The 20,687-nt window shown below is 34.8% G+C and overlaps 1 protein-coding gene across 3 annotated transcripts; it reads right to left on the bottom strand.

Annotated features, from left to right (window-relative positions):
• Positions 1 to 6,564: 6,564 nt before the first annotated feature.
• LOC128990007 (putative peptidyl-tRNA hydrolase PTRHD1) lies at positions 6,565 to 19,563 on the bottom strand. 3 transcript variants are annotated; one of them, XM_054412214.1, is made up of 3 exons: positions 19,353 to 19,563; positions 15,916 to 16,101; positions 6,565 to 6,736 (listed from the first exon to the last, which is right to left on the bottom strand). In XM_054412214.1, the coding sequence occupies exons 2-3, from the start codon at positions 16,099 to 16,101 to the stop codon at positions 6,566 to 6,568; spliced, it is 357 nt and encodes a 118-aa protein (XP_054268189.1). In that variant the 5' UTR covers positions 19,353 to 19,563; the 3' UTR covers position 6,565. The 3 variants fall into 3 exon arrangements, with proteins under 3 accessions (XP_054268189.1, XP_054268190.1, XP_054268187.1); XM_054412215.1 differs by having other exon boundaries at positions 19,431 to 19,559; XM_054412212.1 differs by having other exon boundaries at positions 19,422 to 19,557.
• Between the last annotated feature and the right edge of the window lie 1,124 nt (positions 19,564 to 20,687).

Here is a 20,687-nt window from a genome sequence, read left to right as displayed (position 1 = left end):
CATATCAGGTAACACGCCATTGACGTCTATACTTTGCCAACATTTCTGGAACGTTAAATTACTATCCATCCAAGTTTCATCCAGATAGAAAATTTTCCTTTTTTGTTTCCTTGGCTTTCTTATCTCTCGCAAATACTTAAATCTCCAATTAACGATGTCAGGCCTTTCAATCATACATTTTCTTTTAGGACCAAATTTCTTCCACTTGAACCTCATATCTTTTAAGAGACGCCAGAGTGCCCATTCGCTCCATTGAAAATTAATTATTTCTCTCAAAACAGGTAAATTATTTTTTTGTTCTTGTAAAAATCGCGTATTACATCTACAATTACACGCCTATCAAAGCTATCTATTTGTACTTTATGGTGGTCAGCCTTCTTGCGTTTTTTCCCGGGTGTACAGAGTTTTTCATCCGGAGTTTGTCGGCTTTTCTAATTCGTTTATTAGTTTTTTCTGGAACTTAACAATAGTTTGCGGCACGTTCTGTTGCCTTTTCTATCGGCACTACTAATACATTTTTGTCTTTACATTTGTTGCCACAACACTCGATCACCTGTCTAACTAAATCCCTCTCTCCACTATATGTATAGTAGCACCACGTTTTCTCAAATCCATAGCTACAAGGACCGTCTAACAAAACGCGAACACACGTGACTGCAATGAATCAAATTACGTGACCACATGATGATAATCCACTTACCAAAACAAAGATATGAGTAATTATGTTTACAACAGTTGTTTACAGACAGACATCGAGGCGAGGCGCTCAGATGCTTAGCGCCTGCAAATAGTGCGCGATACCCTCCAAACATAGCTGCGTATCGCCCTGGCTCAAGGGACTTCTTTACTCTCGCGGACAGTAGAATATTTTTTAATATCTTTAACTATTGACATAGTTTAAGAATAAAAAATCTATGATTAAGTTTTAGATTAAATAAACCTACCAAATAGTTGTGTAAAATATTATTATTAACTTATGATATAAAAAGGGGTTACTAACCTGTCGTCAATCTATTGTCTTGGATGACTAGTTTCGGGGTTAAAACCCCATTTTCAAATCTCTTCAGTCGTCAAATGTCATATTTTCTTGCATAAGCCGTCGTCAAAATTCTTCCGAAACTAGTCATCCAAGACAATAGAGGACTGATTGACGACAGGTTAGTAACCTCATTTTATGTCAATAGATCAATCCTGGAGGCAAATTATGTATAAATTATTAACTTATATTAAATTTCTTTGGATGAGCTATCTGAAATTGTGGAATATACAATTTGGCATTTCTTCTTGTTTACATTGAAATGTCAAAGAAAACTGTAAACATTGTGAGTGTTCTCTTAGCTAGCAGCCATGGAGACCAATCAATATTTACTTTAAAATCCTCACCTCAGAACTTTCAAAGCCAAAGGGGCAAATCCCATGGTCAGTACCGAAGTGCAAATAGTTCTATTACCATTCTTGGTATGGTAGCTATATGTTTGTAAAATTTAAGCCCAGTCAGTACAGTAGTTTTTGGGCCTATTAGTGATACACATACAGTGTAACTCATTGATGTAACTTTGGAGGTGATTGTTGATGTGTTAGAAGTTAATTGACTCGCTTGGCTAATGCGTGAGGGCCGGAAATGAGAATAAAATAAGAGTTACTAAATTAATAAAAAAAGAAAGATAAACTCGATCAAACAAATACAATCATAATAGGCCTATATAAGCTGAACACAATTTAAAACAAGGGGAAATGAACCAGCACAGTGAATAATCAAATTAAAGAAGGTAAATAAAACTTTATCTTAACAAACAAATTGGTAATTGGAGTTTAATAAATAAATAATAAAAGCCTTTTTAAATAAATTTTATAATTAAAAATGTAAAACAAAATAATAAAATATTAATTGTTGTTTGAATTTAAAAAAGTAAATTGATTAAATAAAAATAAAAAAAATTAACTTCTAGAACCTTAAATTATTTATCCCTGAGTAAGCGAGCAGGACTTAAATTTTTAGTTTAAATTACAAAATACTTTATGGGTTTTTTTGCTCTGCACACTTCACTGAAGAATTTTAATCTGCTTTTAAAGGCAACAGGCCATTTTAAAAACAACACTACACCCACGAATCACTAACGACCAAAAACTTCAACTCCTGACTGCAGTGACCGGACCGAAGACTTCCTGGAGACTGTCCACTGTTGGTCTTTATGGAATTGACGTCTTCCTATCCGCCTATAGAGACAGCCAATCAGAGGGTGTGATCGTTGGATAATCCTTTCTGATTGGTTGAGACAATCCACATGGACTTGATGTGGCGATCTCAAAAGGTTTACAGCTTGCAGATTGTCTTCTGTCTATCTCCACGATGGATGCATCGATAGCTGAATGTTACACCACCGTGGGACAGGAAATGTATAGACAGACGGAAAGATATGGATGGGATTTATAAGATCCGTGGAAGTAAGATCCGTGGAATTACATGATGTGGTTACAGACACTATTAGATTTTTATATAATACTGTAGTATAGAAGTATAGGTATACAAGCTGCTATACCAGAGTTTTGCAACGGGAAGAGAATGTGACCTAGAGAGCTATTAAAGTAATTCTGATATGTGATTTAAAATACGGCAACTCTGTGATTTAGTTTGAGAATATAAACTGATTTAAAAGTGTAAACCTATTTACTTTCAACCCCTACTTTTTATGTTAATAGATCCAAAAGAATATGACAACATACCTTAGTGTAGCAATAACATGAATTGCTTCATATTGATGCTTCACGAATGACATGTTTTACCATAATGTATTCTTCAACTTTAGTCAAGCCTCTTTACATGTAGCTTACTATATAAATTACAAAATGAAACTTTGAGCAATATGTATACAAAACGTATACAACCTTTCTTTAAAACCAAACATAACCCTCCTTAATCTACATAAAACGTCACAAACATCTTTTTTGAGTAAATAAACAAAAACCACTTCAATGTACTGACCAGCTGTTTCATTAACTGAATTAAATTAAATCATGTAAACTTTGGAAGCATGCCAGGCGCCAGGCGTAGCACTTTGGAAATCAGCCTGTGGGGCAGAGCGCTTAGGAATAACCTTACATTTTTATTGTTAAGGTTTTTGTTACTCGCTCTACCTCAATTGAGAAAAAACGCAAATGGATTACTTACTTCTTTCTATCATAACAGCAAGGTTACATTGCCAGTTCCACAAGGAAACTTATAAAAATATTATTGCACTGGATGTCACAAAAAATCAAGACATTTCAAGTAAAAAAAAAAGAAGTTTTAACAACTCATTTAATTTGCTATGGTAAGTGTTAGTCGCATTACACCAAAAAAAGAGAAGGGCTTTATATACTTATGCATTCAACGGTCACGTTCATTACAGAATTAGAATAAAACCCACCGAATCACAGTCGCTACGGTCAAGTTTTTTTTCTGATTCAGGAGAGGCAAATGAAATAATATACACTGTTCAATAAGAGAAAATGAAAATTGTTATCCAAATCTTATACAAGAGTTATTTAACCTATTTCGACGAACAAATCCATACTTTCAAGCTTTCAAAACGTTGGGAAAGGTGTGAAGAGAAACTCTACTGAACAATGTGAGAATGTGCTGATGCTGAGCATATGCTCTGACTGACATACAACACATTAAAATATGTTATAATTGACCAACTTTCGAAGGTGTTGCTGCTAAGATATTCAAAGCAGAAGATGGCTGACCAGTTGGTAACCCAAAGTTTGTTGTATACCTCAACAATGGTACACATTTAATGGTTGATATCACCCCACTTTTCAGGATTCCCCTATGGAAAAAATCCTTCAATGATCGAGGGATATCAAAGAAATAAAATGACCCAACTTGAATTTACTTCACACAGATTATCAGTGAGGCAATAATTTTTCAGTTTTCCCTCCTGAAAAAAAACTTTGATGTAACAAACTGAGGGCAGAAATTTATGTGAACGTTCCCAATGCAATTACTCTAATTTAAGCACAAAGTTTTCCTCGACATTATGTTTGATACTATATACTATACTATGTACTATGTACTATATTATGTTAGTTCCCTAGTGTATATATATATTTTATTAACGGGGAGAGGGTATTAATAGCTCCGTACCAGTTTGGGTTCAGGGTGAGTTTGTCTACTACCGATGCTTTAGTCGAATTCACTTCCAAAATAATTTCAAATCTGGAAAATGGTGAACCGGCAGTTGGTTTATTTTGTGACTTGTCGAAAGCATTCGATCTGGTTGACCATGATATTCTTTGTCACAAACTTGAAGGTTTTGGTATACGTGGAATTCCTCTTCAATGGTTCAGGTCATATTTAGTTGGTCGTAAGCAATACGTTGAGGTTGGCCTGTTCCGAACTCGCCGAAGTGAGATATGGTGTCCCTCAAGGCTCTATCCTTGGACCTCTGCTTTTTATTCTTTATATAAATGACGTCGGTGCCCATGTTTTTCCCAACTCCTTAACGCTGTATGCAGATGATACCACCATGCTTTTTAAAGACTCGTCTGAAGTTGTTCAAGAGAACATATCTTCAACAATTACAAATTTTGATAGCTGGCTTTTTAATAATAATCTTCTTTTAAATCAGAATAAAACTAATTATGACCAATTTCTAACAAGAAGCAAAAATCCACTGCATCTTAAACTACCACAATCTTCATTAAAAGAACTTTCTGAAGTCAAGTTTTTAGGTGTTGTTATGGATTCTCAGCTGATGTGGCAATCACATATTTCAGATCTTTGTGGTCGTTTGAGCAAGGTGAGCTTTGCCTTGAGAACATTGGTTTCTTTGCTTGATCAGAGGGACCTTATCAAGGTCTACCATGGATGCTTTCAGTCTGTTATATCATATGGTATAGAGGTTTGGGGAGGTTCCACACATGCAGACAACGGATTTACGGAACAGAAACGAGCCGTACATATTTTATCTGGTCTCTCATCCTCGCACTCTTGTAGGGGAGTTTTTTGAAATCTTTATATACTCACACTTTATTTACTATATGTTTTTAAAGTGGTTCTTTTCTTCAAGAATAAAATTGGGTCTCTTCCTGCTGTTGGAGATAGACATAGGTATCCCACCAGACATGGCTCAGATCTTCTTCTTCCACAAATCCGCCTGTCCCTGTCTGAAAGAGAAACTTTTACAGCGGGTATAAAGATTTTTAACCGTCTTCCAACCGGTATAAAAGAATGTTATGGCGAAAGAAAGTTTTAAAAATGTTTGGAATCCTACCTTGTACAAAAAGAACCGCACACTTTTATAGAATTATTTATGTCTGGCTGATTGTATTTTTATTTTTTATATATTGTTTAAATGTTTATATTATTTATTAAATGTTATTACTGTAGTTCTTATAGACAACTGAGATGTATAATTGTAAAGAATTGTACCTATTCAGAAAATAAATGACTTATGACTTAAGCAGGAAACCCACTGGTCCGACAACACATTCCGTCAAGTCTCCGACACCTTCCGACAAAATTACTTTGCATGACTTTAAATGGACTGTAACCCACTAGTCCAACACGATACTTTCCGATCCGACACTTCACGACAACATTGCTCTCTGGGGCATTCTTGTCGGATTGGATCCGTCATTTCTCCACTCTGCGTGCACCAGGCCTAGATTTAGTCACTGTCTAGCTTTGTGAGTGATCATAATATGTGGAACAGATATGGAACATGTGATCACAAGTGTGTGATGTTTTTTGTACAATTATTGGTTACGGAGAAAATTAAAAAAATTGTTATTTTAAAATTCCCATCTTATTCTTATGGAGAATATTGTAAAATAATGTAGTTTGCTTTCTGATGGATATATTTTTATCAAACTTGGTAAATTTATTCATTTTATTTAAGTTATAAATATTTTACTAAAAAAAAACACACACTTTTTTACCCTCCCTGTACAGCAAGCCTACGTACTCATAAAAACTAACGTAATATATGTAATGTAATACATTTAATTGAAAATCAATTCAGGCAAATATAAATTTGCTTAGTCGACAGGTTTGCTGTGGGGGGGGGGGTATTATTGTTAATGTTTTGTATTGTACTTTTTGCTTATTTCCCTGTAGTAAAGTAATTGCAACCGGAATTATCAAGGTGGGTCTAAGTATATTAACAGTTTCAAATCAATGAAAAGATATGGTATTATCATAAAATTTACATAACAATATGAGGAAATGAATATAGATATCACATCTAAAGTTTAAAAAGCTAAATATAAAAAAATCCATTTTATATCCATTTTTATTTGGGGTCCACTAGACCCACACATGCGCTCCAGCGTAAAAAAAAGCAACGTGGGCTTAGGGCTTAGTTACAGTATCACAAAACACCCATTTATACAGTAGGCCTATTTGACGTTTTTACTGGTATGCAATAAATATTTATGCCATGTTGGATTAAAAGTGGTTTTCAGTTATCTGTGGCCTCCCTCTCCCCCCCCCCCACCCATTACGCCGGATATTTGAGGATTTACTGTACTTTCTATCTAACCTAAGGTAAAGCTGGTCTCTAAATAAAACTTCATACCATCACTTCATCAATTTGTATTTTTTGAAATATTTTTGCACATCTTCCTTAGGAGAAGGTTTCACTGCCAAGCAAGTTGCTACATTTTCTGGCTGTTCGATCCATAGCTTATGACTTACTGAGTCTTCTTTGAGTTCTTCTGATATCTTTTTAAGAGTTTCCTCGTCTGGAACCTGGAATTTTAAAGTATTATATAAAACTAGGTGAAACCCGTCGAAATCGACGGTTACTTTCAAGGCTTACGTTAATTCATATAACTGCGATAAATTGGGTAAAATATACATATTTCGAGCATTTAGCATTGTTTAAAGAGTAATAAGTATAAAAATAATAATAATATTAATTGCGTTAGTCGCCAAATTTGATTATTCAATGAATAAAATATTCCACATACCGTACGTCATCGGAGTTATTATTAGTATGGTATCTCTTCCTTTGGAAGAACCTTTAAATAGTATTAAAATCGTATTGGTGGATCTTTTGTAGTTAAACACTTCCGTGATTTCATCAGTGTAATATGATTTTATTTGAAAAGAAAATATTTTTTGGAAGACATATTCTAATTTCAAAGGGAGGTATATCCGTTACAGTGTAAGTTTGATTTTTCCTTCGTCACGTCGCGTCAGTTCATATCGTACTTCTGTGCCAATGAATGAACCCTCTAGCATAGTTTTGAGCAATTGATTGTGGGGTTACTGTTAAACTGGAATTCCTTGACATGGGGGATGTCAGTTAGTTGTCTCAGCCTTATCAGTAACATAAAGTTGTCAATATAATCTCTCTACGGAATGTTAGGTGTAGTGAAATACTTGAAGTGAAGTTGGATTTTATTCTTGAACTGTTAGGGGCTTCCTAGTTCATACGGCCTTGCGGCTTCCATTGGCAACAAATAATGCAAATGACATAGCAAAGGGACATTTCCAAAAAGCAAAAATACTGTAAATTGGCTGTTATGTATATATTGACGTTTACATATTGTTAATCAACGTATCTTATTAACGATTAGGTGATCTAGTTTAAAAGGAATATGACCTTTCTGTCATGACAGTAGCTGCTTAAATAGTATTTTCTCTTTGTACCATATTTTACAGCCAAAATGTCGTGTTATTTTCAACAATGTTACCAACCCAGTGCGCCAAAGTCCGTAATATAGGCAGGTGCAAATAATTTGTCAAGATGGGTACCATTTTAGGCAAGGTTTCTATGTTTGGATTTTATTAGACACAATAAGAGCAGATATTTCTCATAAACATTTGATATGTGTAGAATAATATGATAAAATGTAGGCAAAAGTGGTGAATAAGAAAGACACCAACCCGTACAATAGATATAAGATAGTTCAATAAGAGATAATTTAAGAATTGCTGTGATAAAAGGATTTTCCACTGATTTCGTAATGGAACTTTATATTGCAAAACATGACATGATAAAGACGAAAATCAATTTTAAAATCAGAAAATAACATTGCAAATACTTATTTGGTAGAATTCAGTACTGTGGCTCCCAATAAATGTGTGTTGTTTGAAATACAATTTAAAAATGAACAGCTGTTTTATTAAAAAGTATTATTCACATGGCCAAAATGTAAACAACTCTGTGGATGGATCTTTAAAGGCTTCTGGGGCAGAGTCCTAAGGGATTTTGCATAGTTTTTCTTTTGATAACTCATCTACAGACAAAGACCTTTCTTTGGACACCACTACCAAGTTTCTACGCCCAGCCGTTCTCTCAAATTAGTGGGTTCAAAGTTTCCAATTAAATATTTAGATTCCCCCATGTTAATCTTATGGGAGAAACTCCAACTTTGATGACCTGTGGGGCAAAGGGTTTTTATTACAGGAATTGGTAAAAGATATACACAAAAAATACTTTATTTTGACACGTCGTTTGTAAAAATCCGTCCATTATTAACGGAGGAGTAGTGTTTTGTAGAAATCGCCTTCACGTATTATATATATGGATGTTTAAATTTAACATCATGTGATTTTGTCTATGGTCAAAGACAATAACTATATGTTTAGTATTTATTTTAATCATGTTGTTTATTGTTTTAGTTATCCTAGCAACCTAGGTAACAACAGTTTTATTACAGTGGAATAACAGTGGATTACACTAAATTAATTCTTTGTAAATTAAATAACCTTTTACTGGAATGATTTGTTTTAGTGCGTCCATCCGCTAGAAACAATTCAAGTTTATTTAACTGTAATGTAAATTTTAAGTATATTTTCCATTTTTGTTCGTATTGTTATCAATATGAGACTTTCAGTGTTAACACATTGATGGTAGAATGTTTTTTATTTTTGGGTTATGACCTTTTTATGTCTTTTATAATATATGTATTTAAAAAAACTATATGTTTATTAAATTTTTAACCTAAATAAAAGAAAAAAAATGTGTGACTTCTCTCCAATAATCTAAATGAAGCACATCTATGGGATTCAAGCTCGACCTCAACGCTACACTAGTCAGAGCAACGGCTAAGCCAACTGACCATCATCAACCAACATCATTCCAACCTGGCATGAGTCGTTTGCCACTACAAACACACGACAACACTAGCGCTCGCAGGTAGATTTGACGTTCCTAAATGAAGACAAGTTATTAGAATTAGGAAATAATCACCGCTGTGAGTCGTGCTGCTAGGGGTGCCTCTGCACTCGCTTAAAGCAGCTGATCTGGCACTGGCTGTGTGGTGACTAGACAGTCCTAGGGTAGGAGAGTGGGCCTTGGGCGGAGGAGACAGTCAGCACCGCCCTTAGAGTGGAGCGGCAGCTCCAGGCCTCGCACCGGGGAAGGCCTCGCTATACTACTATCGCACCGCTATTACTAGGTATCGCTAATAATAAGTTAAAGATTTGGAATGAAAATAATCAAATAAAGGACAGACGGATACATGTGCCTAAAATATGTCTGATTTATTATGAATTATGGCGCAATTAATGCTATTTCAATTATTGTATTGATTTTTATAAAAACCTACGAACGACATTTAAAACACATCGTTTGACAGCGTCGCCGGCGGGATGACGGAACCCGAGCCACCCCGGTGAGTGTGAGCGAGTCGTTCTTATACGATAATTTATTTTATTTATTTATTAAAATACATCACATAACGCCTAAGGAGTGCTTCTGCACGCAGGCAGGTAAATTGTCAAAATATACATTGTGTACTAGTATAGAATAAAAGCAACATAATAATAAATATAGTAATAAACATAATAAGAATAAAGTATTAACAGTATTGAACAGTATTGAAAAACAAGTATAAAATAAGTTAGGTTATTAGCAAAGTTTACAAGTTATATCAATGTCAATAAGTTATGTTTACTACAATCAGACTGATATAAAATCCTCAATTCTGTAAAAACAATTGTCTAACAGGTAAGACAGTAAGTGTAACCGGAACTTTTTAAATGATTCTACCTCTCTCAGTGATAAAGGAAGCTTATTATACAGTTTGAGACCCATATAAAAAGTACTCTTTTCATAAGCAGCAGATTTATATATGTGGTACTGCAACACAGAGTTCATGGGCCTAAAGCTGTATTGGGAGTTAGATCTTTTTAGCGAATTTCCCTATAGGGAAGTAGCTATTACCGTAGGTGGCACGGTAAGACCTAGACCCGGGACCGATTTACTTTTTCATTTTGATGTCCCCAGAGGCCAAAAACCCCATTCGTTCAAATTTTTATATTAGTCCAGGACCTGACCAGGGTTCTGTGTGCATGTCGTGTATAGTGAATTTTACTTTTGCATTTCAATATAGGTGTCTTAGGAAGTGTTTTCCACTCGGGTGTCAAGTTCGCACCTGGTACGTTTTCGAGCTATGACGTCATCAAAATGGCGGCCATTGATTTTTTTAAATTGTATATTTCGCAAACTATTTGTCGGATCGGAATGAATGTTTTTTTGTTTGAAAGATAATTTTAAATGCTAACTGTTTTACATTTACACATTTGTTGTATGTTTAGTACATTCTTTGTAATTTTGCAAAAACCTGTATTTTTAAATATTTTTGAGTTATTTTTGTTTGTAACGTTTTATTGATACAATTTATAAAAAACCACCAATGAAAAAAGTTGTAGAACATTTAAAAATCTTTACAAAAATACCAAATTCGATATGTTTTACTCAAAAGATCACGTCAAGAAACTAGAAAATCGTACAAAACAACCTAATTTTGCGCAAAAACGCATATAAATCCGACATCGATGGCTGTGTTCGAGTCATATATAGACAGTTTTACCATTCAATGTTGATGTATGTGTCTAAAGAAGTGTTTTTAACTCGGGTGTCACGTCTGGACCCACTGCAGTTTCCGGTTATGATGTCTTAAAAATTGCTACATGTTACGATTTCACCAGCTATTTTACTTAAAATAAGACCATTACCCTCTTTTATGCAAATAAAAGCACAACAAATCAATGTAATTAGTCCATAGGAATGTTTCCACTATATAAATACCCCCGGTGCAGCAATCCTTTCGACTAAGCGAATTTCCATTTGCATGGATTGAGATTTATATGCGTTTTTGCGCAAAATTAGGTTGTTTTGTACGATTTTCTAGTTTCTTGACGTGATCTTTTGAGTAAAGCATATCGAATTTGGTATTTTTGTAAAGCTCTTTTAACGTGCTACAACTTTGTTTTTAAGTTATTTCTGATATATTGTATCAATAAAACGTTATCGACAAAAATAACACAAAAATGTTTAAAAATATAGGTTTTTGCAAAATTACGAAAAATGTACTAAACATAAAACAAAAGTGCAAATGTAAGAAAGATAGCATGTAAACTTATCTTTCAAACAAAAAAAAGTTCATTCCGATCCAATACATGGTATGTAAAATATCGTTATTTTTAATATAGCCCTTTCCGCCATTTTAATGACGTCATAACCGGAAACTGCAGTGGGTGCAGACGTGACACCCGAGTTGAAAACCCTTATTTAGACACGTACATCAACATTGAATGGCGAAACTGTTTTTATAAGACTTGCGAACTGCCCTAGAGGCCGGACTAATAGGCGTTTTTGCGCCAAAATTGGTGTTTTTATGAGATTTATCTAGTTTCTTGACGTAATCTTTTGAGTAAAACATATCGAATTTGGTATTTTTGTAAAGATTTTTAAATGTTCTACAACTTTTTTCATTGGTGGTTTTTGATAAATTGTATCAATAAAACGTTACAAACAAAAACAACTCAAAAATATTTAAAAATACAGGTTTTTGCAAAATTACGAAGAATGTACTAAACGTACAACAAATGTGTAAATGTAAAACAGTTAGCATTTAAAATTATCTTTCAAACAAAAAAACATTCATTCCGATCCGACAAATAGTTTGCGAAATATACAATTTAAAAAAATCAATGGCCGCCATTTTGATGACGTCATAGCTCGAAAACGTACCAGGTGCGAACTTGACACCTGAGTGGAAAACACTTCCTAAGACACCTATATTGAAATGCAAAAGCAAAATTCTCTATACACGACATGCACACAGAATTCTAGTCATGTCCAGGACTAAATCTTTCCCGGAACGTACACCACTTTCAGTGTTCGTTTACGATTTATTCAATCTCTTTGCTTTATCTTTAGGTCTAATCACATATTGTTTGGTATCATTGGAAAGGGTATAGAATCATCTGCAACTTTTGCAATGGGTGGTATTTGATTTTATCAGCGGTTAAGAAGTTATAAGCAAAACAATAAATATAATAATAATAATAAACACGTTTTTTAATATAGTGAGATAAATATTAAGTTTACAACAAAAGTGTAAATACAAGAAAGATAGGGTGTAAAAATATCTTTCAAACAAAAAATAAATCATCCTGATCCATTAAACGGTTCGCGAAATATACGCATTCAAAAATTGCTGAGCCGCCATCTTGATGACGTCATAGCTCGAAAACGTACCAGGTGCGAACTTGACACCCGAGTGGAAAACACTTCCTAAGACACCTATATTTAAATGCAAAAGTAAAATTCACTATACACGACATGCACACAGAACCCTAGTCAGGTCCTGGACTATATATGTATTAGCGAATTTCCCTATAGGGAAGTAGCTATTACTGTAGGTGGCACAGTAAGACCTAGACCCGGGACCGATTTACTTTTTCATTTTGATGTCCCCAGAGGCCAAAAACACCATTCGTTCAAATTTTTATATATGTATATAAAGTTATATACATATATAAGTGTATAGTGTTTTATATATAGACTTATATATATATATATATATATATATATACGTCCGTGAACTTGAGTAATTTTTGTCCGATTTTGATGAAATTTGGTTCAAAGGTTTAAAGCGGGATAAACTTGAATGAGTTCGCGAACCATCACGATCGGACCATGGAACGGGGCTTTACGGGGGGTTTTATGGGGTAAAAATTGGTTTTTCTCACTTTTGACCCTCAAAACACAAAATTTCCCGATTTCTCTTTAGACCTTTTTTTAAGAGCTTAAAAAAACGAATGATTTAGTTTATAAAAGTATTTTTTTTTTCGATTATTAGTAACGAAGAAAATTTAAAAAATTGTAAATTTAAAATTCCCATGTTATTCTTATGGAGAATATTGTCAAATGTTGTAGTTTGCTTGTTTATGGATATATTTTGATCAAACTTGGCAAAAGAAAATATATTTATTGAAATACCATAAAATACACAGTTTTGCACTTTTCAAGTTTGCCACCATTTTGGAAAATGACCGCCATTTTTGAAATAATAGAATTAATATTTTTAACAAATTTTATGATCTTGACTTATTTACTCTTCGCATTTTCGCTATAAACCTACTTGTTTAGGAACTACATGATGTAAAATGTACACCGGAAGTCATTTTTCCATAGGCTGTAACTCCCAAACGAGTAGGTTTATCGAAAAAATGTCAAGGATAAAAAAGTTTTTAAATTGCATGTTCTATCCGAAAACATGATAAAATATAGGGTGTTCCATAAGAAATTTCAAAGTTGACCGCCATATTGGAAAATGGCGGCCATTTACAAAAATTTTATTTAATTATTTTTGAACCTCTTTAAAAACAAGGGAATGTTCCCCATTTAAAGTTTGCTGTAAAATCATTAGTTACTGAGATCCCAATGGTGGCACACTTAAAAAAAACACCCTGTAGATGTGGAAGTTTGTGTGTTTGTTTGTTTGTGTGTTTGAAGTTCAATCACGCATAAACCACTGGACAGATTGGGCTGAAATTTGGCATGATGATAGCTTACATTCCCGATTAACATATAGGGCCTAGGCATATTCTTATCTCAAAAATCCTTTCAGGCTCCGCCCCAGTGGCTCTGTAATTCCCCATGTTAACCTTATGAGTATTCATTATTTAAAGGGAATTAAAGAATTTAGTCAGCTGTTTCAACTAAAAAAGTTGGTTCTATGATATGGAAAAGCATTAAAAAGTTATAAGATTTACCAACAGGGTGCAGCACTATATTTTTTTGCATTTATGAAAACAGCTAATTTGAACTAAGCAGCAACAAAAAACTGTGATTCACATTGAGAACTGTCAAAGTAGGATTGTTTACAGTTTTGTTTATGTTTTTCATTTCATGAATAATTTGTGATATTTAGCGAATTGTTGATAATTTATTTGTCTCTATTGTTTAGGTGAAGTGGTAGAACATTATGGCTATGGTAGATGTGTAATACTATAGAATACTGTAAATTTAAAAAAGCAAATTTTATCAAACTGTGTCCACCCTTATTGCAAACGCAAAGCTTGAGTATAACTGCAATAAGCATTTTATACTTATATTCCAACCCCGTACAAAGGGGGGCGATATGTTGGATAAAACAATTCCTTATTATATTTTCAAACAAAACCTAGCCCAAGTAATATTTTCCTCTATTCAGCCGCTCTTCGGTATGCGGCCTTTGCCCTCAATGCTGATATCCTTCCAAACGACACAGTCTACTGTCGTCCGCCGCTGAATGATCACCATATTTCTATTGTCTATCCGCATCATCTTTTCATCATCCCGCAACTTAATTCACTCTTCAATTTACAACTTTTAAATTAATCAGTCTGTACATTGCTAGTAGAAGTGACAATGCTTCAAGTCAGGTGGGGTACCCCAAACCAAACATCTCTTCAGCTGCACTAAGGTCTGTGACAGTAATTCAACATTGTTTTGCACTTTTTAACAAGTAGCCTAATAAGACTGATTAATTTCATCCTAAGTTTAATCTATTCTTCATATTTTACCAAACAGTCTGAGAACATTATACAGGCGCTGTCTTAACTGTTAAGTTGGTGGGAAATGAATTGATATATGTTAAGAAAAGCAGGGGCCAAACAAAATCATTTAGTCAAACAAGATATCAACTTTTTTGCTCCTCAAAATGCTCATTATGATCACCTCACTAGATTTAGATGTACCTTGTTAATCCATATGTAGGCTAAGGCTTGCAAAAACCCGACATTGTCATGTTTAGGTACCATTAACTTGCTCTTTATAATAAACTCTCAATAGCTATTATAAATTTGCCACTCAATAGATTTAAGAAAACTGTAACTCTTTTTCTAAAGGACCAATTCCTCCTACTCTGTAGCGGACTACATGGATGATCATCTTATATCATGACCTGTTAATCTGATGTAACATATCTTATCTAAATCTTTGTCGCTGTTCTTTACTTGTAAGTTATGTTGCACGATAGGCAAATGCCTAGGGGCGCAAACAGAAAAATAAAAATAAAATTGTCGTAAAAATAGTTTGAAAAGGCTTAAAAACCAAACAAATTTAAAACCAGTTTCTTAAAATTTCCCAGGGGAGAACCCCCAGTATATCTTGCCAACCTAGTGCTTTATGAGTTAACCCAACCAAACATAACCGTTGCAGCGCGCTGTATACCTAATCGGCGGAGTATAGCGGCGCGGCGGCGATGTAACTTATTCAACTCAATACTCCTGACATCGCTGCCTTCTGGGAGGCAGAACTCAAAGGCCGCTAATCGTAGGCTAATCATGTCAAATTTAGACAGTAAGTCAATTAATGTATGTTCTTTCCAATTATGGTAGTTATTTTTGATCTCAGATAAAAAAAGTTTTCTAAGCCTCTGGATAGCCTAAGTTAATACCAAAGTAGGCCTACCTAAAACCCATTTAGGCCTAGTCATTAATTGCAGTTTCGGGGCTACCAATATGAATTTCAATAAGATATCAGTGTTGTGATTTGGGAAATAATTTTGTGTAGGCCTAACTTAGGCCTATCTATTGCAGATAGCTTGTTTTTCTCAGGTAATACTTAGTTTACCTACCGGTACTTAAAAAATTGAACTCTGACACCATTAAATGTACAACAAAACCTTGTATATATTTACCTCTAAAATTATTTTGTGCATGTTATCCAAGTTCTGTAGGTAAAGTTGGGTTGCTGGGTCATCGTAGAACTTGTGAATAACAGCTGTGGCTGCATGACACGCTTGGGCAATCACAGCTCCTACTGGCCAATTTGACGATTTAATCAGGTCACCACGTACTAGGATGTACTGAACTACTGCTGCCATCTTGAAAAGGTTAGGATGAATTTTAGGTTTGAGGACTAAGTTAATTTGATGAATATGCCTATTTTAGCTCAACAAGTTCTTTTAGGCATATCTGTAAACCCAAAATATGGAAAATTATATTGACCTATTAGGTAACTTAGGCATACAGTAAGCCTAGAGAGGAATTTTTCCATCCTCCAGCAAGTAGATAACTTACAGCTAATTATGCCTACGATTGAAAAAAAATTATATTTACAAGGCATTATTGGTAATATGGATCGCGGATGTATTTTGCCGCAAAACGGCCAGCAATAGATTTTAGTGGGCGCGCGCACAACTTATTGCTGATTTTACCCCCCTTATTCTACTCCCCAGGTACATAATGTTGATACTGTCGTGTCCGTTAAAGTGTCCTCTATCTGTTGGCATTATTGGTAATATGGATCGCGGACGTATTTTGCCGCAAAACGGCCGGCAATAGATTTTAGCGGGCGCGCGCACAACTCATTGCTGATTTTATCCCCCTTATTCTACTCCCCAGGTACATAATGTTGATACTGTCGTGTCCGTTAAAGTGTCCTCTATCTGTTCGCATCATCGGTAATATGGATCGCGGACGAATTTTGCCGCAAACCGGCCAGCAATTGGTTTTTTCGGGCGCGCGCACTACTTATGGCTGGAGTTATTGCCAGGTTCACGCCAATTTTATATAGGCTATTAAGGACTTTGACTTTGAGGCTAATTTGATTTTGAAGGTCTATTGTAATCAATGATTATTTAATGACCAATAAATTACTTGGTTACTTGATTATATATTATGTTTAGCATAGTTTTGACGTTGGTTACCTATTGTATTTTATTACTGAATGGCATTATAAATCTCTTGAATGCAGAGAAAACAAAAATTATCCTTAGATTGAACCTTCCTTAAGGGGGCAATGTACCCAAAAATTAGAATAAAAAAAAATATATTTTATTTATTTTTTTGTTTCTTAAACAATTTAGGAAGAAGTATCAAGCATTGGTTTTGGTTTTTTAATATTCAAAACGTGTTTTTTGGATTAGATTTCATAAGCGCGCACAGCTGGCTTTTCTGCTTCAGCCGCCTATTTTGGAAGCAATGTAACCAAAAAAACTTCATTAAAAATTTTTTTTCTATTTTTCTTTTCTCAAACTATTTAAGAACTAGTATCAAGCATTAGTTTTGTATTTTTAATATTGAAAATATGTTTTTAGACTTAATACCATAAGCACCCACAGCTGGTTTTTCTGCTTCAGGCGCCTATTGGAAGCAAAGTGTTTTTGTTATTTCCCGCATATTTCTTTTTTAGTGTTTTCCTTCATGTTTGACAGCATAACTTTTTTATTTTTTTAGCTAGAGAAGTCAAATTTTGTACATATGTTCTTCAATATATTGACTAGAGTCTAAACCTTCGCTAAATCATCACGATGTTGTCCCCTGGCACTGCGGAGTGGGGGAAGCAAAGCATTCTATTGGCTGAGGGAACACCATTACCACAACGATACGATTAGTAGCCACCGGCCTCGGTGGTCTAATGGATAACGTGCCGGGCTGAGGATCTGAAGGTACCAGGTTCGAATCCTCTCGGTAGCACTAACTTTTTGTCTAAGATTTTTGCATTATCAGCAAGTTTGGTTAGTTTGGTTAGGTTATGACAGTTTAATTTGTTAATTAAAACATTATAAAATTCAATTTGAGCTATTATAATTTTAGAACTATTTTTTCTATTAGTAAACCTTGTTCGATTTTTCATTATCAGCAAGTTTGGTTGGTTTGGTTAGGTTATGACAGTTTTTATAATTAATAAATTCTAAAATTGAATTCAAGGCATTTATAATTGTATTTTATGAACAGAACTATTTTTTCGATTAGTAAACCTTCATCTATTACTTATTTAATACGCAAGCAGGATTTTTGTGACAATTACTCCTCCGAAACTACTGAACCGATTGACATGTTTTTGGTGTCATCGGAAAGAGCGTAACGTAAAGTTGTGCAGGAAACTTTCTTTTTAGGGAAATAATTAGAGAGTGAGGCCCTAGGGCCCTTTAAAGTTTCGTATTTCTCCATAAGATTAACATGGGAAACAAACATTGTTATGAAACTCCAGCTGTTGTCAGAAATGCTGTTCTACTACGGTATTTAATTTAATTTGTTTACAAGGAAAATAATTGTTTCTTGGTGACATGTGGTCAATGAATTATACTTTTGCATATATTTTAAATGCAATACACTATATAAAATGATAGTGATACATTAAGAGATCTTCATTTAAATAATCAATAAGAACGATTGAGCCTATATGTTTCCTGGTAAGTGTGTTTCTTATAGTATCTTATTGTGAAACCGAATTATTCTTTTCTTCATTCTCATCCCGTAGCAAAGCACGGGCAGAGCAACTAGTTCTATTATTATTTTATATATTTTTTTATATAATCAGCATATTTGGTTGGTTAGGTTAGTTTATGACAGTTTAATTTTATAAATATTCATTTTTTACTTATTGAAAAACTGCAGCATAGGTATATGATATGCATGTAAAACAACGCGGGCTTGTTTGGACGCCGTCTAGAGGGGAGGTGGAGGGAGAATCATTTCCCCCACTCCGCAGCGCCAGGGGACAACATCAAGATGATTTAGCGAAGGTTTAGACTCCAGTAATATATTGTGCACAAACAGTAGCATGGAAATTAACATATTGTTAACCATATTCCTTACATATTTTTTTTTTATAAAAAAATAAACGGAATTTCGTCAAAAAGTTAAAATAAAATGTCCCATATCTATTTTAAAAGCATATCAAAAGCCATGCTACAGTTTGTAAGGCTATTTATTAGCTTTAAAACAAAGTTTAAAAAATTGGTATACGTGCCATACAAAAGGAGTTATGCTGTAAAACGTAAACGTATGTTTTTTTATCCCCCCCCTTCACCCGAAAGAGAAAGGGGGGGGGGGGGCTCATACCATATTTTCTTTTTATTTTTACACTAGGATACATTTTAATCAATAAACAAAAATTTTTAGGCCATTTATAAAGAAAAAGTATTTTTGGGTGCATTGCCCCCTTACGTTATAGGGTAGGCCTACATTCAAGTAGTCCCGTCCTTCCCCCTGATGTTAGGGCCTTTAGACAAAGAATAAAGTTAACTTAAGTTAAGCAAGGCTATTTCTTTACCGGTACTGTACCATTATAATTGAATGACTAATGATAACTTAATAGCCAGACATACAGCCAGAGCCATACACCTACCGTTAAAAACTTATCAAATTTTAATAGTGTGACTGATTTCCGTAAATTAGTTAAAGAAAATCTTTGTACCTTTCTTACGATATTAATGTGTTTTGGTTTGGTTGACTCGTTGTCCGTTGACTGTTGAGATGCAGATGCAGATGAGGTTAGGTTAAGCTGTTTCGTCTGAGGACTCTGAGGAATCCTCGGTTCATCCCTCTCGCTCCCCTCGGCGCTCGGCCCTCTCTAAAAAGTAGGGGGCTCACTGCTCAGCTCTCAGCTGATCCGGAACGTTTGCTGTAAACCATAAGGTCGATTCACACACATCAGTCCAGTCACAGTTCCGTTACAGTCCAGTCACAGTTGCATCCGCAATTTCTCAGTCAATTGTACGTCAGTTGGTTTCAGTCAGCCTTCCGTCTCTAAAATTCACAGTAATTTATAGTCCAAATTTTAAATTTATAAACCTATATTCTATCAAATTATCATCGTCCATCTTGTTGATTGTTACAAACAGTACTCAAAATACAAACGCAACCATTTAAATAACAATAACACTATTTTCTAACCTCAAACAGTTCCGTCAGGCGTCCGAACAATCAAAAAGTATCGTTGGAAAGAAATCTGAAATTGACTGACGGATGCCGGTAGAGCGACTGACGGGACTGCAACGGATAAGTGTAGATAGCGCAATAGAAAATCCATTAAAGAATATTTTTGTTAACTGTGACGTGCCTGAAGTGACTTTACTGTGACGTGCCGTAACTGATGTGTGTGAATCGACCTTTATCAAATTCACGCTCGAAGTCGAAAATAATAATTCAATTAACTTCCTCCCAGACAGCACACTTTCTCCTCAGGACATCCCACGGATATTGAGACAGGATATGCAAGATATCCCATAGTGGTTCTATGGTCAACCCGGGATATCCCAGGATATCCACAGGAATGCGTAATGTCCCCGCCCGGGGATGTCCTACGGATAAGCTTACAGCATATCCGTGGGACATCCGAGGTCATCCCAGGGTTATCCTCAGGACATTCTCAGGACATATGGGACTACTATGGGATGTCCCTGGGATAAAGTTTGGTCAGGGCCTGAACATAAAAAACACAAAATAGTATAGATTTAGTATGAAAATCTTAATTATAAGTTTAGTAAATTGATTATATAGTTAATATACACAAATTTTGAAGAAAAAAACAAGAAAAAAGTTTTTGGCCCAGACGGGTCTCGAACCTGGTACCTTCGCCTTATGCGCCTCTTACCTTACCTCCTGAGCTATCTGCGCTTGATGATTATGGGTCTTTTCAAGTGGTGAAAGAGAAGCCGACAGTTGCAATGGTCGCAATACT

This window comes from Macrosteles quadrilineatus, unplaced genomic scaffold, assembly GCF_028750875.1.
Source record: "Macrosteles quadrilineatus isolate MER2022 unplaced genomic scaffold, UCM_ALF_1.0 Scaffold_3__2_contigs__length_128488019, whole genome shotgun sequence".
Classification (NCBI taxonomy): Eukaryota; Metazoa; Arthropoda; class Insecta; order Hemiptera; family Cicadellidae; genus Macrosteles; species Macrosteles quadrilineatus.
The sequence above is the reverse complement of the archived record's forward strand: the minus strand, read 5'-3'. Positions and strand labels throughout refer to the sequence as shown.

Coding starts and splice junctions, on each gene's coding strand:
- LOC128990007 (XM_054412214.1), bottom strand. CDS start 16,101: ATGGCAGCAGTAGTTCAGTACATCCTAGTACGTGGTGACCTGATTAAA. Junction 6,737..15,915: donor TGCACAAAATAATTTTAGAG/GTAAATATATAC, acceptor TTAAAATTCCAG/GTTCCAGACGAGGAAACTCT.